The following is a 26,208-nucleotide window of genomic DNA, read 5'->3' as shown; positions in this document are numbered from 1 at the left end:
TCTAAATATAAATTTAACTTTTTAGAAAATCAGCTCCTTTAAACCATGATTGCATTGCTAAAAAAAAAAAAAAAAAGTAAAAATAGGACAATTCCCAAGCCTTAGTTTTCATATCCATATGGAAATATCCATGCTGTGAAAAACAAGATAAAGCAATGTGTGGCAGCTTTCACATATAGGCAGTATAATAAACCCACATAAATATAAAGAATATGAATGTGCAGCACCACTTAAATTAGTTTACAAAAAGCAAGGATATAGTAAAATTAATCTCCAAAATAAATAGGTGTAAGAAACAGTCCACAAAAGTCCCCATGAAGAATCACTCTACCACCTTCATAAGAGAAATCACTCGTCATATAAAAAGTGTTCAGAAGCCAGCCACCATCTCCCTGTGAATTCATCAGCGTGTGTGCGATGCTCCTCAATGTGTGTCCAATGGCAACTCCTGGTTAGGATCAAGCTGGAATGAATAAAGCTCACCAAGAGCAGAGGTGTGACATCAGCACTAGAAACTCCACCCCTGGGGCTGATGTCACGCCACTTTTTATGTAGGCAAATTTCTTTGTTCCAGTGAGTGGTGAATTCACAGGGAGAAGGTGGCTGGCTTCTAAACACTTTATATACGAGTGATTTCACATGTGAAGGTAGTAGATTGATTCCTCGAGATTCTTCACTGGGACATTTCTTTTGTACTCTTTTGCATTTCTTTTGTTTGTTTTACACTTTTTTAATTTTGGAGAATTTTTTTCCTATATCATTGCTTTTTATACACTCTTAAGGGGCGCTGCACATTCTTCTTCTAATTTTTCATTTATTTAACATGAATGGAAACATTATTGAAAAATTGTGGGTATTGCTCTTCAGTACGCTTTGTTCATACTTCATGCCTGAGGTTTACAACCACTTTAAGAGTGTTTTGCTGGTTATATACGGAATAACTATATAGAGAAGAAGCTGCTACCCAGGACCTTTTGAAAATGACAAATTTTCAACACTAGAATTCAAATCTATATCCCTTTAGGACCAAAATCTGAGCTCTCAATATCCAATAGCAACATCAATAATCATGAAAGATAGAATAAAGAAAACAAGAGTAAATGTTTTCTGTGTAGAGGAAACGCTGAAAATAAAACTGTAGTAGCCCTATGTTCCATAGGATTCTAGAACATTTTTATAGTATTTAGGCCCTAGTTCCAGTATGCGGTCTCTTAATCACAAAAGGATGCAAGAGTACCGAGTTATTTAATTGTAAACAATTAAATAAACAAGGGAATCCTGACATTCATTAAAAAAATAAATAATGTTTTACCATCAAGTTGGTCTTTGACCTACCTAATTACTGCTAGCAATGCTCTGTCGCACTGATACAGAAAATCAGGTAGAGTACATCCACTAATCTGGAGACGTCATGATCTGGATAGATTTATTGTAAGGGAAATCACATTATATACAAGCGGTTTGCAAGAAACCATTTCTTCAACAGTAAGCATTAGCACAAAGCAATGAAAAGACCTCTCTAGCCAAAGTTAATGCAGTACAATGAATAATAACATTTAAATTGTCAGCATAACTATGTGCTATTATTCTCATTTTATTTAGGGAAGGGTAAAACAAACAGTTCCTGAGTTCGCAACTAGACTGCAAACCACCAGCAAGATGTACAAAGTGACAATTGTAGGTCACCAGCTTACGTGGCCACATCTTTTTGATTGTCTCTAACACGCCCCTGGTGCCGCAGAATGGCTTGACACAGTGAAATCTGTTCAGTCATAGTCTTGTACACAGATAAGACTTAATGGTCATTACTATACGATATTCAGATTTATTGGGAGCTGGAATAAAACACTCAAGTGGCAGTTCAAAGGCTTGCTCACGTGTCCATTCATAAACATACTGAACTGTATATTTCGCATATGAAGCAAAAGATGGATTTCATGAGTAAACATGAAAAATACTTGCTCATATTAAGACTGTCAATATTATAAATGGCTATAGTCAGCAAAAGTCTTTGGGGTTTCTTAACAATAAATTGTATACTAGGCATTTTGTTAACTGTTGCATTAAACACTGAAGTTTGTTGATACGCTCACCATAACAGTATAAACTTTTATCTTTATTGTACTTCTACACTACTATAGCTGTGCATATTTTTTCTTGTTTGGATGTTTTTGATAAACAGTTTCTCTGTGTTTCTTCTTAAAAAGGTTTCTTTGGTGCTTTACACAGTAAACAAAACGACCTCAATCTGTAGAATAAATGGATAAAGATCCATCTTCAGCTAAAGTTTGATATCAGCTAGCATCAATCTGCTTCTAGTGCAGCTGTGGAACAGTTTACAGAACATGGCAAACTGCAAGAAGGATTAACTCATTACATACATGACACAGGAAAAAACTGATACAAATCAAATACTTTTAGGCTATTCGGATACTTGTGGCCATCAGGTAGACAGGGATAAGGGTGAAATAGGGCTCATAAATGTAATGTCATAGACCCTTTTGTAGATTTAAGACATCTCGAGTCCAACCAACAAATTCCAATAACCCAAAACTGCACTTCAGCAGCAGGAAGATCACTTTTGTTCAAACAACTTGTATCACTATTTCTTTTAATAAGAAAAAAAAATGAACAAAACTTAAATGGTTCAAATGACAATGATCTCCTTCAGTTTATAAATGTGGCCCCCCAGGGGCTCATGTAAATCTGGAAAGCCCCAATGGTTCTGGTGAGAGAAGGGATTGTTGCAAGGTCCTGTCATCATTCAGAATAGTGCATGATTGACTCCACGTAGTTGCCAGGGAAAAGACCTGTCACACCATTCATGACACCCTCGTACCAGCCATCATCATTCTTCTTAATGACATATATGATAGCTCCTTCTTGAAAGGACAGCTCATCTTCTTTGTCCTTTGAATAATCATAAATTGCCACAACTGGAAGAAAGAGGAAGATATTAACAGGCTAATGACCTTGCATCAATCAGGAAACAGTCTGTAAGTTGCAAGTTTAAATTTTTTCAATAAAATATTTTCAATTTTAGACTTCTATTTACAAAATATCACCTTTCAGATCAAAATTTGTTAGTGGTAGGATAAGCCAACAAGAGTTTCTCCCAACAGCAACAATGCATCATACATTCCACATGATATGATCCAAAATCATCAGATATAACCGTACGAATGGACCACAACAATTGGCATATATATAATGGCTTGTTTGCTTCCAGTGCAGCAGGGATGGCTGTAAGAGCAAATAGCTTGCACCATTACCTTTCTCTAAGTAGTTTCTAGGTGCCCAAGGAGGGTCTTCTTCAGCATATGGGTCACTGTACTCTACTACTGCAGCTTCCTCCTCTTCATAATCTTCTGGAGGTGGCGGTGGGGGAGGAGATTCATCAAATACTGGTTCTTCTGCAGGGGGTGGTGGAGGTGGAGTTTCTGAAACTTAAAAAACACAAAACATAAAGGGTGCATGTTAAGGAACTAATATATAAGCTTAAGAAAACAAAATGGTAAAAGCTAAAATCTGAAATGTTACCATGAAAACAGCTTTAACCCTTTATAATGATCAATCACGTTCTTATTTTTACATTCCTAACATACTGTAATAAAATAGGCAACTGATCTGTGTTTTAACTCCCCCACCTTAAGCTGCGAAGGTCCTTTGCCACTGGCAGGCATGCCCATGCTTGCAGTTGTGGCACAGGCTTTACATGGTTAAAACAGGCACCAAGGGGCAAGATATCACCTCCTCACTGCCCGTTCAACACCTCTGAAAAGCGATCTGCATGAGAAAATCTTAGCCTTAAAGTGGTTCTAAAGTCAAAAAGGTTTTTTTAACTTCATGCATTTTATAGATGAAGGTAACAAAAAGTTTCCAGTTGCTGTTGTTCCACCCCTCCAAATACTAAGTCAGACATCGATCCAGCACTGTGCCGATTTGCAGTTCTTCCCTTCTATCTGCTCTCGAGCTTGGCTGAGAAAAGCAGGGGGGCCCTCAGAGGGGTGTTAGAGGACATCATTACGCCGGAAGCACAAGGTTGGCCATTTTGCTTATTGTATGCTGGATGGATGTTTGGCCTTAAGGGGGCAATCTCGATTTTATCAGATAGGCAATTATTTTTGTGCACTGGATTAGTGCACTATTTTTGTGAATAGGATTGGGCACTTATGAATACGTTAACTTTTTATTGGAGTACTGCACCATGAGATATGTAGTCAACAACTCACCCAAGCACTACTGCTCAGCAAAGGAATGTGATTGGGTGCTGGTGCTCAGGCTGCTTTTTCGATCCAATATACGTAACAGAATAGCAGGCAACACATAACCTTATCATATACTTTATTAGCACACAGTAGCATATATAAGCATATACAGTTGTGCTCAAAAGTTTACATTCCCTGGCAGAAATTGTGACATTTTGGTACGGATATTGAAAATATGACTGATCATGCCAAAAAATGCTTTATTGCAGGATGATGATCATATGAAACCATTTATTATCAAATAGTTGTTTGGCTCCTTTTTAAATCATATTAAGAGAAATCAACCAAATGGCCATGATCAAAAAGTTTAAATACCCTGCAATGTTTGGCCTTGGTACAGACAAACAAGGTGACACACACGGGTTAAAATGCCAATTAGAGGTTAATGTCCCACATCTATGGCTTTTTAAATTGCAATTAGTGTCCGTGTATAAATAGTCAATAAGTTTGTTAGCTCTTGCGTGGAAGCACTGACTAGGCTAGATACTGAGCCATGGGGATCAGAAGAGAACTGTCAAAAGTCCTGCGTAACAAGGTAATGGAACTTTATAAAGATGGAAAAGGACATATAAAGATGTCGAAAGCCTTGACTATGCCAATCAGTACTGTTAAATCACTTATTAAGAAGTGGAAAGTTCGGGTATCTCTTGATACCAAGCCAAGGTCAGGTAGACCACGAAAGATTGCAGCCATAACTGCCAGAAGAATTGTCTGGGATACAAAGGGAAACCCATAGGTAACCACAAGAAAAATACAGGCTGCTCTGGAAAAAGTGTGGTTGTTTTGAATGAGTACAATATGACACTTGAACAAAAATGAGCTGCGTGGTTGAGGTGCAAGAAAGAAGCCTTTACTGCATCAATGACACAAAGGCCTTGATTCACTATTGGGCGTGGGCGCATATTTATGGGCTTAAGCCCAATTTTCATGGGCGACCGTCTATTTTTTACCCTGCAACCAAATTCACTATTGACCAGCGCCCATAAGCAGATGTCCAATCTAATTCACAAAAAGACACACGCCCGGAATCAGACTCACAAAGCAGACTTGCTAAGAAGCACGTCTAACACCATGAAAAATCACTGCAGAGACATGTTCACTTAGAAATTTGCTTTGCCAAATATCAGGACTTCACTTTAAACAATATCTGCTATTTCCAAAAAAATTAAGAATGTGTTAAAAATCGTTTTTTTCAAGGAAATCGACACAGTAAAAATCTAGACGCCCGTGCAGTGTCTTTGGCAGATAGAACTGAGCATGTGCAGAACACATTTTAGACTTCTGCCATGGGCATTTGTTTTTTAGCCACTGCCTAATAGTGAATCTTACTGTGGATTCCTCTGACAGCCGGCACTCGCTCGCGTCTATTGTGTTTAATAAACAGCACTCGGCATATCTTCATGTAATCTAACTAGATTTCCTTAGTTCTAGTGATTCTATTGTTGTTTCTTATCCTTTATAATTATTTCTGTAATGATTTTACTTATTTCAAAGGTCTAGATAATATTTATTTTGACAGCTGAATGTAAAAGTAAAGGTCCGCAATAAAAAAAAAACAAAAAAAAAAAAAAAAAAAAAACACAGCGTGGGTCCCCCCTCTCATCCTTACCAAGCCCTTCAGGTCTGGTATGATATTAAGGGGGAACTCCACGCTGAAATATAAAAAAAAAACAGCGTGGGTCCCCCTCAATATCCATACCAGACCCTTATCTGAGCATGCAGCCCGGCAGGTCAGGAAAGGGGGGGGGGGGGGGGGGGGCGAGCGCCCCCCCCTCCTGAACCATACCAAGCCACATGCCCTCAACATGGGGGGGTGCTTTGGGGCAGGGGGGGCTCCCCCCCCAAAGCACCTTGTCCCCATGTTGATGAGGACAAGGGCCTCTTCCCCACAACCCTGGCCGGTGGTTGTGGGGGTCTGCGGGCGGGGGGCTTATCAGAATCTGGAAGCCCCCTTTAACAAGGGGGCCCCCAGATCCCGGCCCCCCCCCCTACGTGAAGGAGTCTGTGGTACATGGTTCCGCAGCTGAATGAAATGAATGACAGTTGAAACATTAACACATGGCTGTCGCTCCTACAATCCCGCATGAGTTATGTTATCAACTCATGCAGCATTTTAGTAGCGAAAACCAATGCAGCGCTCATGTTTCAGCTGTCAGCGGAGTTCCCCACTGACAGTTGATGTAAAAGTATTGCAGGGAATTATAAACAATTTTTAAAAAACCCGGCGTGGGGTCCCCCCTCCCATCCATACTAAGCCCTTTGGGTCTCGTATGGATGTTAAGGGGTAACTCCACGCTGAAATTAAATAAAAAACAGCATGGGGTACCCCCCAAAATCCATAACAGATACTTATCCGAGCATGCAGCCCGGCAGGTCAGGAAAGGGGGGGGGGGGGGGAGAGCGAGCGCCCCCCCCCCTCCTGAACCATACCAGGCCACATGACCATACCAAATTATTCAAACATTTGTAAACAGACCAATTAACTGAAATGGTTTGGCATTTGTACCACAAATATGGCGTTCCCTGAGGCGTTGGTAAACCGAGGTACGCCTGTATTATAATGTATTGCAATCCTTTGTATTGGGATACATAGAACCAACATACATCTGAATTGGCAACATAGCACAACATTTGTGTCACATTGGAGATATCTGGTAGTTACACTGAACTTGCCCAGGGACTTAGGATTGATTCACAACACAGAAATACAGGCTGGATTAGCAATGTAGCTCTGTGGATTAGTGGTTAGCACTACTGCCTCACAACTCTAGGGTTGTCGGTTTGAATCCCAACCACGGCAAGGAAGTAGCATGATCTCCGTGTGTGGCTTCACATACATGTTCTGGCAACATCTTTGCTTTCTGTCTAAATGATCCCTAAAATGTGAATTAGAATGAGGCCTTGTTTGTTGAAACACCTTCAAAGCTGCACCTTATGTGAATGTCATACAATGGTATAAGATAAGGGCCTGAATCACTAATAGATTTGATAATGATGGTTTACACTCCACCCACTTTTGTGAAGGATTTGGCAAGCAAAGAGCTGACAGAGAGAGAGAAGAGCGAGCCAGTGAGACGAAGAAGAGTGAGCGAGAGATACATACTGAAGAGTGATAAAGAGAGACATACAGAAGAGTGAGCGAGAGAGAAGAGCGAGCCAGTGAGACGATGAAGAGTGAGCGAGAGATACATACTGAAGAGTGATAAAGAGAGACATACAGAAGAGAGAGAAGAGCGAGCTAGTGAGATGAAGAGTGAGCGAGAGATACATACTGAAGAGTGATGAAGAGAAACATTCAGAAGAGTGAGCGAGAGAGAAGAGCGAGCCCGTGAGACAAAGAAGAGTGAGCGAGAGATACATACTGAAGAGTGATAAAGAGAGACATACAGAAGAGTGAGCGAGAGAGAAAATACTTGGTTGGTGAATCCACATATCAAACTTGTCACAAATACTGGCATGGATTTTTCCACCAAATACAAAGCAGACCCTTATCCCAGCAAGCAGGTACCGCACGCCTTCAAAGATTTATTTCCTTTGTTGATTTTCCTGCTTCGATCACACTATATGCAATTGAAAATTACTCTTTAAGTTGCCAATTTTACTGTGTTTTCTAGAGAATTACTAACTAGTTGTGTTTTCAGTTGTGTGTAGCATTGCGATTTCTATTTGAGTCTAGATGTTAAATTGCTAATAAATGGACAAAATTTTCAAATACCTTTGAACTCTCGCTGCAACAAATGGCGTATGTTAATACACTCACATTCACATTCATTATATCCAATATCAGGTACCATGTCAATTCACAAATCGCACCTGAAATTGTACACCCTGGATGTGACTTGTCATGTGATTGGCATGGCCAGCAGCTTGCCCTTTGCATGGCAAATTGCACCCAATGTTACTGGGGGCTAACACCACTGTCACATCTAATCCGATGCGGCAATTCCCCAACATACAGTGAAGTTGCACGAGTTCACAATCCAGTTGGATGTGAACAGAGCCTACAGTGGCCAATAGGGTGCGACTTGGTCTACGATTTGCAAGTCACCTGTCATGCCAATTGCATGGCAATCGCAAACAATGTTACTGGGGGCTACCCGGTCACATTAAAGCAGATTTCTAAGTGGTGTTATTGACACCAGTCACATCATGTGACTTGCATAGAAGTTGCATGATTTCAAAGTCGGGGTACATGGTGATTTCAAGTGCAATTTGCAAGACATTTGACACCGATCTCTCAGCAAATTGCATGAAAAGTAGTGTATTCATTACTCTATTATTACTTGCCGCTCCTACCAAGTTTGAACCACAACAATATGAACGCTCCAATAGTGTGCACATTGAGTGGGAGTTGGCATGTGATTTGCACAACATGCAAGTTGTAAATCATCTGCAAAGTCGCACCCTATTGTCTGCTATTAGAGCGACCACATGGGTGCGTTTCAAACACGGATTTCATAAGTAGTACATGTACTACTTTAGTGGCAATTTGCATAGAGATCTGTGTCAGATGTCTTGAAAATTGCATTAAAATGGTCAACTTTACTGTAAGTCGCAGGATTTGTAAATCAGCTTTGCCCAGAGTGTAATGTTTGGTGATGTTTGATTTCTGGAGTGTTTTGCCAATTGATGGGAAATTCACCATACTAGTCAAATCGATTTGTCATTTTCAGTATTGCATACAAGATGTGGTCATGTGACTGTCTTAACTCATGCGAGAATCTGGAGGGAATTGTGACCATAGTAGCAATAACGGTTCCAATTGGGGTTCCCTTTCACATCCCTGCTCAATGTTCTGTTGTATGCTGCACACGTACATTTCACTGTATATATCTTTCTGATTTGTGGGGCCTGTATACCAAGGGTTAATGCAGGTAGGAAGCGGATTCATCAGGTGAAAACACTTTCACTGACCAAATTAAGGTCAGTGGTGGGTGTGGCTTCATTGGGTGTGGGGCCTTGTTTGGCTGCTCCAAATACACCCTAGCTTATATAAAGATGTGCAGTAGGGAGTGATTTGGCCTGTTACTAGGCCGGGTGGTTTGTGACTAAGTCGTTGCTTGTAGTGGTTTGGGGGAAGAAGAGATTTTGTGCTGAATTGCCCCAGACACCACTCAGGCTGTGTTTGGAAGTGGGCTGGAAATGTTTGCATATTTTTGGCCTTGTAAAGTGTTTGTGTGTTATTGCACAATGATTGTGTTTTCTCTCTTTGCATTGAAAGCCTCCCACATGTCAATCGTTTTGTTTAAAATCTGCTCTTTAATTTTGCTTGCTTATTTAGACTCCAATGCATTTTTCTGACAAACCTGCTGACAAATGTATGTGTAGGGGATTTGTAGAGGTGGGAGGGGATTTGTAGAGGTGGGAGGGTTTTTGTTTTCTTGATATTTTGATCTGTAGACTTTTTTTGTGAATGGATCTTTATACTAAGCGATTGTGTAAGTAAATCTTATGTGCACGAAAATGTTGCTTGATTCATCTTCCCCTTTGTTTCCTGCTATAACCTGTGCACACACAGTTCACTAGAAGTATCTTTAGATTGTAAGCTCTTATGAGCAGGAGTGTTTTCTTTTTGCCACATCCTATTTTTGTGACTCACCAAGATATTCACTGTACCTACTTGTTCCTGCTGACCAAATAAATGAAGATATATTTGATCAATAAATGTTTGACCGATGTTTTTGTGTTTATTTTATGTTCAATATATGAACAACCTTAATAGTTACTTTGTATACTTATATAATCTGCTCAAATGTAGCTTGTAAGAGCGTGAATATGCAAAAAACCCGCTTGCACCACAATATTATGTACTAATGAATGTCACATTCACTGTGCAGCCAGCTACAGGTTTTCTACAATTCGATTTACAGTAATAAAATAGTCCACACTTTGTTGATTTTTGGCCTTTGGCAACAAATATATATTAGCCAAGGTTAAAAAAACAAATCAATAAGAAACACACATTCGCGAAAGCTATCATAGCCGTGCATAGAAATGCGCGATTGAAAACAAATAAGCGCCAAACAGGTGTCCCCATGGCGCATGAACGGCTATCATCCTGGAAGTCCGTCATCACGTGCGCGCGCACCCGGAAGTGGTTGTGGGGAGTGTAAGTGGATGAGAAGTGGTTGGAGGTTTTGTGTTGGTTGAAAATTTTGATAACCTTATTGGCATTTGGACATGGCGAGAGCACAGTTCTCAACTGAGGAGATGATCCTTATATGTACAGTAACTGTGGCCATTGCAAATATGTTTATAACATGTGAGGGACAGGTAATTGCAATTTTGTGGGTGGGGCCTAGCAGAATCTCACTTGGTGCACATGCTACTTATCTGTACATTAGCTCCTGGGTATTGATGGGTCAATGATATTAACCACTTGCCTACTGGGTACTCCTACCCCCTTCCTGTCCTGGCCAATTTTCATCTTTCTGCACTGTTACCCTTTGAAGGACAATTGTGCGGTCATGCCACATTGTACCCATCTTAAATTTATATCAGTTTTTGCAGACAAATAGAGCTTTCTTTGGGTGGTATTGACTTGCTGCTGTATGTTTTACTTTTTGCTCGATAAACAACAAAATAGCTCATAATGAATAAAAGTCTGTTTATATTATAACATTTGGTAAACTGGTAATTTAGCAACACTGATGTGCGTTGATGAGGCAGCACTGGTGGGTGGCACTGCTGGCCACAGGTGGGCGGAACTGTTGGTGGGCACTGATCACCAGGGCACTGATCATCGGTGCTGACCCCTCCTCTGATAACTGCTGGTTCTCGGCAGTACTTTCCACACATTCTGACAGCGTGATGAAAGTGCAGCCAAGACCCGGCAAATGCATTTCCCGGTGATCAGCGTGTCATTGGACATGGCTGATCACATGGTAAAAAGCTGCTGTGATTGGCCTTTTACCACATCACGTGATCAGCTGTGTCCTTAGGACACAGCAATCACGGAGAGCGCGTTCTGCCAGGATGTCATATGATGCCCTCCCAGAGCTGCCTGGATGTAGTGTAGCGTTAGTCGGCTATCTGCGGTCGCCAAATAGGTAACCAGCTAGGCCTTCATGGCTAATCTTTGAATATCTGGACATGTATACTGCGTATAATGCATTACATTCTACAATGTGTTGGTGTACATGGTATTACAGTGTGCAATGCGTTGCTGGATTCTGCATGACAGTGGACAGCGTATCACAGTGTGCAATGCGTAGCTCCAGCCTGCATGACAGTGTACAGTGCATTACAGTCTACAATGTGTAGGTGTACACGGTATCACAATGTGCAATGCATTGCTCCATCCTGCATGACAGTGTACAGTGCATTAGTCTACAATGTGTGGGTGTACACGGTATTACAATGTGTGGGTGTACACGGTGCATTAGTCTACAATGTGTTGGGGTACACGGTATCACAGTGTGCAATGCGTTGCTCTATCCTGTATGATAGTGTACAGTGCATTACAGTCTACAATGTGTGGGTGTACACGGTATCACAGTGTGCAATGCGTTGCTCTATCCTGCATGACAGTGTACAGTGCATTACAGTCTACAATGTGTTGGTATACATGGTATTACAGTGTGCAATGCGTTGCTGGATTCTGCATGACAGTGGACAGCGTATCACAGTGTGCAATGCGTAGCTCCAGCCTGCATGACAGTGTACAGTGCATTACAGTCTACAATGTGTGGGTGTACACGGTATCACAGTGTGCAATGCGTTGCTCCATCCTGCATGACAGTGTACAGTGCATTACAGTCTACAATGTGTGGGTGTACACGGTATTACATTGTACAGTGTATTACAGTGTGCAATGCGTTGTACACTGCAGTGTGCACTAAAGCATTTTACACTCATGCACTGTACACACTAACACATTTGACATTTCTAGTGTGCAATGCGTTAGTGTGCAATGCCTTCGACAATACAATGCATTTGCAGTATTGGTGTATGTTTATTAAGCACAGATAATTAATCTGATTTTAGTTATCAAGGAGAAGTCTTCTCTGTCCCCCTGTTTATGAGGTGGAGGACAATTGTTTTCCGAAGAAGAGAGGAGACATTTTTTCAAGGAGATCTGTATAGATTTCCAGAGATATGTGTAGATGGTTGAGGGGCTGCATGTGATCTCCAGAGATAATTGTGATTAACGATCACCTGAATTAAACCAGTGAATGAAAAGTGTAAAAAAACATGGATTGAAAATAATCTGCACTGACCACTGTGCTTTGTCAAGCCACATATTGGCACATTCTGGTTTCACACAGATGCCATGTGAAATTTGCAGTGTTTTCTGTGCAAGCGCTGCACCGCATCACAACCGCAACCCCTTCATGCCACCTGCTGCGGCTTTCTAGGTGAAGTTACCAACACACCAAAATTGGTACACAAAGCGTATTGCGATTTGCCAAATTGGATGGCATGCCTATTCACACCCATGTGCATACCCTGAAAAAGGGTCCTGCACATTTTTGGCCCGGATGCGGTGCAATTTGAGTTGTGCAAAATGTTTGTCTCTAATTGCAACGCACACAAATTGCATGTGATTTGCCCAGGAGTGCGGTGTTATACCACAATGCATGTATGTGAAGCCAGAATAAAAGGATGTGGATTTTGTCTACTTTTACTTGTGCATGTTAACATTATGTAAGTGCATTTTTCTTCTGTTTAACATGCTATAGAAATGGAACATGCATTTGGATGTAGTGTTTTTGTATGTGCATTTTGGAAGTATTCTAAACACACATTGACCCTAGGGCCACACCATATCTTAAGCCGCGTTTGTCAGAAATGCTGTACAGGACATTTAAAGCGGATTTACACTCCACCTATCAAAAAATAACAGTCATCAGCTACAAAAACGGTAGCTGCTGACTTTTAAAAAGCAGCCGCTTACCACAGAGCAGCCAAAATCATTCATTTAGCTGCTCCCATGCCAGCATTCCTTGGCCCCTCTCTCCTGTCCATTGCTCCCCGAACAAGCACCTTGTTTTGGTGTGATCCCAAGAACACTCCTTCATGAGCCACATATACCAGAGAGTCAAGCTTTTCAAGCACATCATGAAATCAGGATGGGGCTCCACTTCAAGTAAGCATTAGTGTGCCTGGGGGAGGGGGGGACCTTTGGCCTTTCCAAACACAGTAGATGCTCCAAGAATGTTTCCTTGAACTCTTGAAATGGTTAAAAAGGAAAGACACTCTAGATAGCCTGCACTGAGAATTGACTGTCATGATGACGTGTCAATGATTATTTGCTCTCATTTTTCAGGAGTGGTACTGCTTGCGGTTGAAGCTGGTAGAAATCCACCATCACGTCCTCCACTCACCTTCACTTGTGGCCAGTGGATATTTTGTGGCCCCAGGCAAGAACTGGCATCGAGGACCTTCATAAAGACCCTGGCATGCCAGAGGTGGTTTGGAAGCAGCACAGCAATTTGACCATCCCTTTCCTCTGTGTTGGTTTTAGGGGTGCAGAATTGCTTCTCGTTCGTGAACGGACTGTCGCCGGATATCAGAGTCCCCATATTTTCAAGATATGTTTTAGCCATGTTGGCTTATTTTTATGTTGAGTCAATTAAAGACTATTTTTTCTTACCTTAAAAAAGTGTCAGATCCTCTTGATTGTATTCCCGAGACTTCAGATGGCCAGATAATATGCAATCTGAGGAAATGTCAGTGCAATGTCCTCCACAAGTAGCTAAAGTCTGTAATAGGAGGACCTACCAGAACAATGCATTCATTTGGAGTGGGCCAGGCCCATACAGTACATCATGGAGGCTTGCTATGAAGGAACATTAATGTTTGGATATTTGAGCTCATGTGGTTTGTTTCCAAATATTTCTGCCCATTGCAGCATATTGACTATTGCAGCTCAATAAAGATCAGGCATACAGAAAAGTGTACCTTGTCCATAGAATAGCCACTGGGAGGTCCTATCTGGGCACACAGATCTGGCCTATGCATAAATGTGGAAAATGCCAATTCGGTCTGCTTTATAATATGAAGGGGTTAGTTCACACTTGCTTCAGGGGAAACATTACAAAGAATTTTGTTATTTTTCATAGGAAAACGTGGCCGATCCCTAGATGCATTGAGGTACATAGCAGAGGTTCAAGATACTCCATAGAAGAACTTATTGTTATTCCTAACTATACAGGTGGCACAGACACAAGCATACACCTAGGGCCACTGTTAGATATCACGGGGCCCCATACAGCATACCTGACAGGCCCCCACCACCAGAGAAAATATCCAAATTATATATATGGTAAAAATACACAACATTTTCTTCATGGACACAATCACAAACAAATTCCTGTTCAATCCAAATGATAAACCTGTACTGAGTTAATAAATCAAACGTTGTGTAATTGAGGGCTCATTCACATGGGTGCTGTGGCCTGTAGAGTGTGAATCAGTGTTTGGTTTTTGTGGCTGTCGCCATTAGCATGCAACCTATGTTACACTATGTGAATACTGCAGATCCTAATTTCACAAGCATATGGTTGCAATTGTACAGCCCTGAACACACAGTGAGCATTCAGGGCCACTTCCCCACGCCTTCACACTTGTCAGATTAAAACCTGTGTTCATACAGCTGCTGTGTCCCCATAGTGTAACAGGTGGCTCTAGCCACAAACAACCCACTCATTCATGCTGTACAGGTCAGAGGACCTGTGTGAATGTGGCATTTTGTGTTTGTTATATTTATTTTTTCCCAAAGCCCATTGAATTCAATGGGCTGCTTAACATGTGGAAACATGCCACAATACTGCAGGCATGTTATTTTCCAAGTGTGTTGCACCTAGCCGCACAGTAGTGTGGTGCCATGCGTTTTTGTGGCTGTGAATGGGGCTGTTTTTAATAGACGTGTGTAGGTGCAATAACGTTTGATCATGGTACCTGCGCACATCTACAGAGGGCATTGCATTTCTTTGCTGTGCTGGAAAATGTGTGTTCTTGCATGCGTTTCTGCACCACCAATGGTGTGAACAAGTCCTAAGGGCCGGTTCACAATATAGAAACAGTCTAGATGTGTTCCTGATGGGTTTTTTCATGCCCTTTTGGCATGCATGTTTAGTGTGTTCCAGTACATTTTGGATGTGTTTTGGACACGTTGACATTGCATTTTTGTATCCCTTCCACTTATTTTTTTTCTATTTTCTTTGTATTCAATGTAGTTAGGGACATGTGCGCTTTAGTACATTCAAGGATGTTTCAATGTGTTCCAGTACAGTTCTGTGCAGAAACAATGCAGCGTGGTCAACTTTGTTTACAGCACCTGCAATGCATTGAAAATGCAAGCGCTGATGTGAACTATGACATTGACAACCATATAACCTTCTGTGTGTTTGTGATGCCGAAAAAGCAACTGAAACACATGTAGTGTGAACTGGCCCTAAAGGTTATTAGAGGTCAGGGAACGGGACTGACCAGGAATTGTGAATTCAGTCAGATTAGTGGTGAGATACAATCAGCAATTGTATAATAATGTGAGATCTGAGCTGTAGCTGATAGAAAATGAGACACATTCACTTGATCAGTAAATAGATAGTTAAAGAGTGGAGCGGTGATCCATAGATTTGCATATGGGACAGGTGATGATGGGGTGGGGGAGGGGGTCAAGTTGTATAAGGAGACAGATTTAAAAGAGAAAAAAGTTACAATGAAATATACACGGCATGAAACTTGCACATTTCCTAATTGGCAGAAGAACAGTACGCAAGTAACATTCATCCACTTTCTAGTCATTAGGCAAAATCATAACTGATTGATCAATATTCCTGCCACAACCCAGAAAATTGATCTCCATTTTTTTGGGATGTTGCCAAGACTGGGATTAGAACCCATGACCCAAGTGCTGTAAGTTCTGAGCTCTAACCACTAAACCACTGTGGGAGACACAGTTTGAGCTATAATGTAGAATAGTTACATTGTTTAAAAATGATAAAGCGAGCGCTGGTCAAATGATATAGACTAGTAAAATGGTATTACACAAGATAAATATAACCACGAACAGTAGTGCATGAACTCGTGAAAGGTCATCCACCCCTGTGACAGTGTACTACACTATTAAGCACCTTTCTGGCTCCTGTGGCTGAGCTAATTCCTCCCCAGGACCATTTGGGCACCCACCCTGATGGATGGATGGAGCTGGATGACTAACCCATAGCTGCCAGCATACCGCTGCACCCCCAGATGTGCGATGTGTATAACCCATGCACATTAATACTTTTGTTCTGGTGAGTGTAGACCAGTCCCAAGGGTGGTTTACCTTTCACGAGTTCATGCACTACTGTCCGTCACGGAGAGACCACACGTGCCATTCATAGGCACTCTCTGAGTTGGTACTCTCACACGAAGGACATTCCATTATTCAGGAATGATTATATGAACTTATTTTAGCACGATTTACCAGTTTACATCATTATTGCAATTCTTTGCACTTTTTGGTTTTTACATGCGTTCATTATTGATCACATGCATTTATAGCGCTGCACTTGTCTTTAACATAGAATAGTTATGTGATTAAAGAGAATGAAGATATAAAATTATATTGGGAAATTAGAAGTATATAAATTATTTGAGATATTAGTGTGAAAATGTTTAACATTTGCAAATAGAATGTATGACATTCATTAGTAAATGCATTACTTTCCTGATCATTTTGGAGAAACAGCAAAAAAAAAAAAAATAGAAAATTCTAATACAGCTGTACTATTTATTACATTCTAAAGATTCTCTTTTGCTATCAGAAAAAACGCCAATGTTAATAAAGCTTGTGCGCCATCTAGCGAATATATCCGGTATTGCACCTAAAAATGTGCCAGACGCAATACCACATTCACTAATGGCAAAGTAGACGCTCGTTAATGGGCTTGCTAGACGCTGCTCAGACGACTGATTGATTGACCTGAGTCTGCCTGAATGGTCAGACTCTGCTGATAGACTCACATCTTAGTGAATCAGGGCCAAAAGGTCTAGTTAGGCATGTCAAGGTGTTGTCAGGCATATTGTAACTGGGATTTTATGTGGCATTGGTGCAGTAAAAGCTCCTTTCTGGCACCTCAACCAAACAGCTCATTTTTGTTCAAGTATCACCGTATTGTACTCCTTAAAAACAACCACACCATCTTTTTCTGGAGAGCATTAGATATACCATGGAACACAGTGAAGATGATCATCATCAAGTACAGAAAAAAATGGCACAACAGTGACATTACCCAGAACTGGACGTCCCTCCAAAATGGATGAAAAGACAAGAAGAAAACTGGTCTGGGACGCTGCCAAGAGGCCTACAGCAACATTAAAGAAGCTGCAAGAATATCTGGCAAGTACTGGCTGTGTGGTACATGTGACAACAATCTCCCATACTCTTCAGATGTCTGAGCTATGGGATAGAGTGGCAAGATGGAAGCCTTTTCTTACGAAGAAAAACTTCCAAATCCAGCTAAATTTTGCAAAAACACATCTGAAGTCTCCAAAACGCATGTGGGAAAATGTGTTATGGTCTGATGAAACCAAAAGTTGAACTTTTTGGCCATTATTCCAAAAGACATGTTTGACGCAAAAAAAAAAAACAACACTGCATAGCACCAATAGAACACCATACCCACAGTGAAGCATGGTGGTGGCAGCATCGTGCTTTGCAGCTGTTTTTCTTCAGCTGGAACTGGGGCCTCAGTCAAGGTAGAGGGAATTATGAACAGTTCCAAATACCAGTCAATATTGGCACAAAACCTTCAGTTTCTGCTAGAAAGTGGAACATGAAGAGGAACTTCATCTTTCAGCATGACAACGACCCAAAGCATACATCCAAATCAACAAAGGAATGGCTTCACCAGAAGATTAACGTTTTGGAACGGCCCAGCCTGAATCCAATTGAAAATCTGTGGGGTGATCTGAAGAGGGCTGTGCATTTGCATTCTGACAGATTTGGAGTGTTTTTGCAAGGAAGAGTGGGAAAATATTTCAGCACGGCATCAGCCATGGAATAAGTCAAGATATGCCATGCTGATACTCATACCCAAAAAGACTGAGTGCGGTAATAAAATCAAAAGGTGCTTCAACAAAAGTATTAGTTTAAGGGTGTGCACACTTATGTAACCATATTATTTTAGTTTTTTATTTTTACTTCCCTCCACCTAAAATATTTCAGTTTGTTGTTCAACTTAGTTTATAGGTTACATTAAAGATGGAAAAAGTTCTGAAATTATTTATCTTTGTCTAATTTTTTTAGATCACAGAAACCTGACATTTTAACAGGGGGTGTGTAGTCTTTATATCCACTGTAAGTTCATCTTTTAACAAAAAATAATAAATGCACTTTTTTTGCAGGTAACAAATGTGCATTTATTAATTTTATGTTTATGGAGCCTTTAAAGCATTGTACCAGCAATCTGCTGATCGCTGGTGCCATGCAGGTCACCCCGTTACCTGTCAGTATATCTGCTGGTTCGTACATCCCATATGAGCAAGCAGATACTACTGACAGGAAGTCTCAATGAACTACCACAGCGCTGTGCGGGGGACCGGGCCTATCGTAACATGTTCCGAAAGGTGAACTTATCCTTTAAACATTGATATAAATTATAACTATATATGTTTATGTATATATATTTGTGTTTTATATATATGGTACACACAGTAAAGTTATAAACAATTGTTGTTTAGGACCCATTCACATCTGAGCAATGCAAAATTGTCAGAATTGCACAATTCTTGCCAGGATTCCAAATTGTGCTAAAATTGTGCTAAAATACGCAGTGCGCTATTGGGTGCCATTCATTGTTAATTGCACCCCAAATGCTGTTAGCAGGCAAGCATATTGCTGCACATTTTGTCAATTGAAAAATACGCTATCAGTGCGCCAAAATGTGCACTGAAAAAACACACAGCACTCCATGCCTAAAAGGTTCAGTTTGGCTTTTTGGCCCTTTTTAATGCACATTTTGGTACAGTTTTTAATGAACATTTTGCTGCTTTTCTCAACACACATTTTTTAAAAAATGTATGTGGAAATGTTTCTCTGTATTTTGGTGCGTTTTTAACATGTATTTTGGCAAATTTTTTGGCAAAATGCATGTCAAGTTTGCAGTGCCATTTTTTTGTTAATGGCACCCAAAAGTGGCTAGCAGATGTGCTGTTTGCCAAAATACATATAAAACCCAAATCAAAATTCACATTAAAAAAGTGCCAAAATACATGCCATAAAAAGTGCCAAAATGTGCGTTACAAACCACACCAAAATGAGTGTTAAAAAAACCTGTGCCAAAAATGTGCATTAAAGCACCTAAATGTGTGTTTAGAAAATCACCAAAATGCACATTAAAAAACACGTGGCAAAATGCATGTTAAAAAGCAACAAAATGCACATGAATGCTAAAATGCACAATAAAAAGGAGTCAAAATACACATTGAAAGAATGGGCCAAAATATGTGTGAAAACATAACAGTGGTCAGTGCTTATTATTTTCATGTATTTACGTTTTTTTTTTTTTACTTTGGTTTCACGGCTTAAACTCAGGTAATCTGTAATCACACAGTTAACTTACAAGATCACTTGTAGCCCTCCCCCTTCTACACAGATCTCAGCTGTTCTCAGAAGAAAAACTTCTCTCTTCTGAGAACAAATGTTCTCTGCTTCATAAACAGGGAGACAGAGGAGACCATTTTTCCCCAGAGAACTGAACTGCCATAAATTATCTCTGCTTAATAAAAACGTACACCTTTATAAACATCACTATATTTAAAATTTCTTCATTTTTGAGTGGTACTTTTCATCACTTTGTATTACTCATTCACTTCATTATTGTTGCATATGATTTGAGTATATTATATATTATTGTGATCGTAGTCTTATTAAACACTTAGTATTATAGTTGCACAGTGCTATTTTGTTAATGAAAAACATAAAACTATTTAAAGAGATTAATAGCTCAAAACTTAAAATTTATGAATACAGTGGGGATCGAAAGTTTGGGCACCCCAGCTAAAAATGTGTATTAATGTGCATAAAGAAGCCAAGGAAAGATGGAAAAATCTCCAAAAGGCATCAAATTACAGATTAGACATTATCATAATATGTCAACAAAAGTTAGATTTTATTTCCATCATTTACACTTTCAAAATAAAAGAAAACAAAAAAATGGCGTCTGCAAAAGTTTGGGCACCCTGCAGAGTTAATATCTTGTACTGCCCCCTTTGGCAAGTATCACATCTTGTAAACGCTTTTTGTAGCCAGCCAAGAGTCTTTCAATTCTTGTTTGAGGTATCTTTGCCCATTCTTCCTTACAAAAGTCTTCCAGTTCTCTGAGATTTCTGGGCTGTCTGTCACGCACTGCTCTTTTAAGGTCTATCCATAGATTTTCAATTATATTGAGGTCAGGAGATTGTGAAGGCCATGGCAAAACCTTCAGTTTACACCTCTTGATGTAATCCCCCGTGGATTTCGAGGTGCGTTTAGGATCATTATCCATTTGTAGAAGCCATCCTCTCTTTAACTTCAGCTTTTTCACAGATGGCATCAAGTTACCATCCAAAATTTGCTGAAATTTTATTGAATCCATTTTTCCTTCTACTCGTGAGATGTTCCCTGTGCCACTGGCTGCAACACAACCCCAAAGCATGATTGATCCAACCCCATGCTTAACAGTTGGACAGAGGTTCTTTTCATTAAATTCTGTGCCCCTTCTTCAAGCATACCTTTGCTCATTCCGGCCAAAAAGTTCAATTTTAACCTCATCGGTCCACAGAACTTGCTTCCAAAATGCATCAGGCTTGTCTATATGTTCATTTGCAAAGTTCAAACGATGATTTTTGTGGTGAGGACGTAGAAGAGGTTTTCTTCTGATGACTCTTCCATGAAGACCATATTTGTACAAGTATCTCTTTATAGTGGAATAGTGTACCACAACTCCAGTGTCTGCCAGATCTTTCTGGAGGGATCTTGCAGTCAAACGTGGGTTTTGAATTGTTTTTCTCACAATCCTGCGAGCTGTTCTGTCTGATATTTTTCTTGGTCTTCCAGATCTTGCTTTAACTTCCACTGTTTCTGATGACTGCCATTTCTTAATTACATTCCGAACAGAGGATATTGACATCTGAAAACGCTTTGCTATCTTCTTATAGCCTTCTCAAGCTTTGTGAGCATCAACTATTTTCAGTTTCAGTTTTCTAGACAACTGCTTAGAAGAACCCATGGTGCTGATTGTTGGGGCAAGGTCAGATGAGTCTGGGCATTTAAAACCTTTGAGATTGACATCACCTGGTCTTCCCAGATGATGATTGAGAACAATCCATGACACTGGCAGGTCTCAGCTTTGCAAAGGGGGCAGTGCATGCTATAAATTCTGCAGGGTGCCCAAACGTTTGCAGATGCCATTTTTTGTTTTCTGTTATTTTGAGAGTGTAAATGATGGAAATAAAATCGAACTTTTGTTGACATATTATAAGAATGTCTAATCTGTAATTTGATGCCTTTTGGAGATTTTTCCATCTTTCCTTGGCTTCTTTATGCACATTAATACACATTTTTAGCTGGGGTGCCCAAACCGAATCCCCACTGTACATTATATATGGACTCATCCTTCCCCACCCCCTCAAAGTAAGAGTGGGTTAAGCAGATTCTCCTGTGCTCTCTCAACACCCACCATGCAACCTGTGTCAAGGGGGGAATCCTGTATTGCATGTTTATTTATAAAAAGGAAAAAAAATGTAAAATAAAAACAAAACATCAGTATAAAACGTTGAATGGCAAACAGAATTGAAAATTAATAATAAAAACAAAACATTTTACTCGCTTTGTAAAATATAATTAAGTACTTCACATTATATACAATATATATGAGATTAGGGACCAGGTAATTATAAATTACATCTTCAATTCTCTCTTCAAGAAGTTTTTTAATAATGATCTCTTTTTATTTTGAGTGTAAGCCATAGTAAAAACAGCATTGTGTTATTCTACAGCAGTATGGGACATATTAACTGAGTAATAACAATAACATGATTTTTTTTTTTTTTTTACACACAATGTATCTAAACCCAAAACAGTTTACTCATCCATACATGTGGTGTCTGCATTCTTTTCAACTGGTAATCCTGCAAATAAAAACGTACTCTTGTCCCTTTGTGACTACACTTATTTCTTGGCTGTACCTATGGAAGGATCTATGGTTGTCACACAGGTTGGACTTCGAATATGTCTGCCTTAATCTCCATCACATAGTGGATTTATAGGACTAGTAGATTTTTTGGGTTTTTTTTCAAGTCAAAGTAACAGACACTGGATTTCAGGCAAAATAAAGTTTTTTTTCTCTACTTGGTGAAAATGTTCTTAGTCTGAAAATAGAAAAGCAATGCCACATCACATGGACATGTAAGCTGCAATATAATAAACCGTGCATTAAGATGCACTATAATGAGTTATTATAAGGGGATTCCTTGTTTATTGTGTCAATTTGTTTACAAGCACAGAAAAAAGTATACACTCTCCGGCCACTCTATTAGGTACACCTTGCTGGTACCAGGTTGGACCCCCTTTTGCCTTCAGAACTGCCTTAACTCTTCATGGCATAGATTCATCAAGGTGTTGGAAATATCCTCAGAGATTTTGGTCCATATTGACATGTTAGCATCACACAGTTGCAGCAGATTTGTCAGCTGCACAGCCATGATGCGAATCTCCCATTCTATTGGATTGAGATCTGGTGACTGTGGAGGCCATTGGAGTACAGTGAACTCATTATGTTCAAGAAACCAGTTTGAGATGATTTGAGCTTTGTGATATGGTGCATTATCCTGCTGGAAGTAGCCATCAGAAGATGGGTACACTGTAGTCATAAAGGGATGGACATGGAAAGCAACAATACTCAGGTAGGCCATGGCATTTTAACAATGCTCAATTGGTACTAAGGGGCCCAAAGTGTGCCAAGAAAATATCCCCCACACCATTATGCCACCAGCCTGAACCATTGATACAAGGCAGGATAAATCCGTGCGTTTGTGATATTTATGCCAAATTCTAAATGTACCATCTGAATGTTGCAGCTGAAATCGAGACTCAGACCAGGCAACATTTTTCCAAATTTCTATTGTACTATTTTGGTGAGCGTGTGCGAATTGTAGCCTTCGTTTCCAGTTCTTACCTGACAGGAGTGGCACCTGATGTGGTCTTCTGCTGCTGTAGGCTCATCTACTCCAAGGTTAGACGTGTTGTGCATTCAGAGATGGTATTCTGCAACCTTGGTTGATAAGAGTGGTTATTTGGGTTACTGTTGCCTATCATCTCGAACCAGTATGCCCATTCTCCTCTGACATCATCAAGGCATTTTCATCCACACAACTGCCGCTCACTGGTTGTTTTCTCTCTTTTTTGGACCATCCTATCCCAGTAGATCGGCAGTTTTTTCTTTTTAAATACTCAGATCAGCCAGTCTGGCACCAACAACCATGCCACGTTCAAAGTAATTTAAGTCCACTTTCTTCCCCCATTCTCATGCTCGGCTTGAACTGCAGCAAGTCGTCTTCACCACGCCTAGATGCCTAAATGAGTTGCTGCATGTGACTGGCTGATTAGCAAATTTGGCTGATTAGCATTTTGCGTTACCAAGCAATTGAACAGCTGTACCTAATAAAGAGTCTGGTGAGTGTATATTAGACTGCTGAATGTTTAGTACACATCTTGCTACAACAAAGAATCCCCTTTTATAAAACACAACAAACTGAGCCATCTCTAAGCAACTTCATTTTTTTAAATAGTTGCACAGACTGATAGTTTAGCAGAAGATCAACACACAAACTTACTGTTTTCTTGAACTCTCGCCACAAATCCCATCAGAGGTAACTGTGGAGTTACCTGTAGTATAGAAGGGGGAGGAGGAGCATGTGATACTGTGAGGAAAGGAGACATCATTAGTATGCACAGATTAAAAGAGGTGTGCTTATCACAAACAGACAAAGTTATTGAGGATATTTAACCCATCCAGGCAATGGAACTGCATTATCTGGACTGGAAGAAAACTTTTACAGTTAAAGTATATATTTATTGAAGGTATACTTCTCCTATAATGATTTGTAGATAAATAAAAACTACTGTATATACTCAGAAGTACAATGTGTAATTTTTGCAGTTTTTCAACCAGATGCAAATTTTAATCAGACCTAGCTTTTTCAAGTATCTACTAACTGCCCCCTGGACTTGATCACTGAATAGTGAATAGGGGGCAATTTATCACTCAAACAGGTAATCAGTAAATATAAAGCAAAAAACTGCCTCATTCTCCACAAACAGATCCAATGGGAGAGAGTTTTGTAAGGCAGCTAACTGGTGAACAGTGAACTAAGTGGTGCTCCTTCTGCTGATGTCAGCAGCTAAGCTTTAACACAGTCTTCATACATCACAGGCACGGTAGTAAACCTATAGGATCTACTCAAAGGTGAAAAGCAGTATACTACATATACAACCTTCACTGAAATGCAGAAATTTTGAAATGCTTTACCATTGGGCTGTACACACTGTATATGGGCAGACTCTGTTCTATAAGAGATTTGACCACCTTTGGCAAATTATAGTAAGCACATGCTGATATTCTATGAACAGAAAAAAACTGCCTACCTTATTATTTCATCCTAAATTTATTTGAATCCCTGCGGCTGATTTTTGCTTATTTAGAGCTGATACACTTTTAAAAAGGAAAAAAAAAAAGTGTACATTGATCTGTGCATTGCTTCCAGTGGTACAATTTCATCTATACCAATGGTTGCAGAATTCATAGAGGGCCTCAAGTACAGCCCTCCACACTTCCAGAATTCAGAGCGACTTGTTTTACTATGTTTTGGTACCTTGCGTCATATTACGCACCTTAACACTACAACTGTTGATCCTCCTGCATTTTTACTTGCAGTGCACTGAACACTTTAATGCTAAAGCATTATGAAGACATGCTCCCAATTGTATCTCCAATGCACACGAGTTGCAGTTGCAATGTGTCAGGAAAAATGTAGGCAAGTTTTCTTGTCTGTTGTAGTGCATTGATGGTCCATTTAAGTGAATGGGCTGCCTTAACACAATTCAAGTTAAAGCGCAACATAACATGCACTAAGGTTTGTGCCTTTATGTACTGCACAGTGCGAGAATGGGGCCTTCTTAAGCTCTCCCACTCCGTTTGTAGACTGACAACCTTTGCAGGGCTTTGCACATCACCTGTGTCAGGTACAGGGGTGTACAGGAAGGAGTGCAGGAGTGGGAGGGCCTCCATTTGTTGCATCTCTGTGCTAGCCAAGTCCTTTACAAATAGCTAAAAGCAGCTCCTGATGTGCCAGCCGCTGGAGGAATTTGTTTACCAAACTGAAGGAGTACAGAGCACTCTGGGCTGAAAAGCAAACTTCTTCAGCACTGGAAAGGAGCCAGCACATCGGGAGCTGTTGTCAGCTATTTGTAAAGGACACAGCTTGTGTTTCATAAGCTCTCTTGTACCCAAAACGTGGAGAAACCCAGACCAGGACATGCCAGGCCATACACAGAAAGCCAGTGGGCACCATACTGGGCACCACAGCTCTATTTTAGTGTTATTTTTTTTAGCTTTCTGTATCTTTGGGTCAGTTTCTAATAAGCCCATCCACTATTGTGCTGAATAGGTACTGCATGTAATGTTAACTATGCATGTTTGTATGCTTCCTTTTTATATAAAGTTCCACACAAAATACCTTTCCCATTGAAATATATAAAAATCAAAGACACTGAATTGAAAACTCCTAACACCACAGGAAAAATATATAATGACTGAAACTAGTGCCAAGAGTTCTGAGTCAGTAACCCACAATATGGATGCAAGCAGAGTTCTGACTTCACATGTTCCAATTATGCTGAAGAGTCTGGCATGCCTGCAAGGCAACTAGCATTTTCAGGAGTACTAGCAGCCTCCACTTTTCTCTCGGC

The 26,208-nt window shown here is 40.2% G+C and overlaps 1 protein-coding gene across 30 annotated transcripts in view; it reads right to left on the bottom strand.

Moving 5' to 3' along the window:
- Positions 1-1,412: 1,412 nt before the first annotated feature.
- ABI2 (abl interactor 2) overlaps positions 1,413-26,208 on the bottom strand; it is a 140,974-nt gene continuing 116,178 nt past the window's right edge. For all 30 annotated transcript variants that reach the window (XM_089670686.1, XM_089670775.1, XM_089670680.1 and 27 more), the window contains 3 exons: positions 24,075-24,161; positions 3,273-3,446; positions 1,413-2,936 (listed from right to left, as the gene is read on the bottom strand). In XM_089670686.1, the coding sequence (XP_089526812.1) occupies positions 2,761-2,936; positions 3,273-3,446; positions 24,075-24,161 (437 nt within the window). In that variant the 3' untranslated portion in view covers positions 1,413-2,760. The remainder of the gene's footprint in view (positions 2,937-3,272; positions 3,447-24,074; positions 24,162-26,208) is intronic.

This window comes from Staurois parvus, unplaced genomic scaffold (assembly GCF_062004578.1).
Source record: "Staurois parvus isolate SC_StPar_1 unplaced genomic scaffold, SC_StPar_1.0 ptg000011l, whole genome shotgun sequence".
Taxonomy (NCBI): Eukaryota; Metazoa; Chordata; class Amphibia; order Anura; family Ranidae; genus Staurois; species Staurois parvus.
The sequence above is the reverse complement of the archived record's forward strand: the minus strand, read 5'-3'. Positions and strand labels throughout refer to the sequence as shown.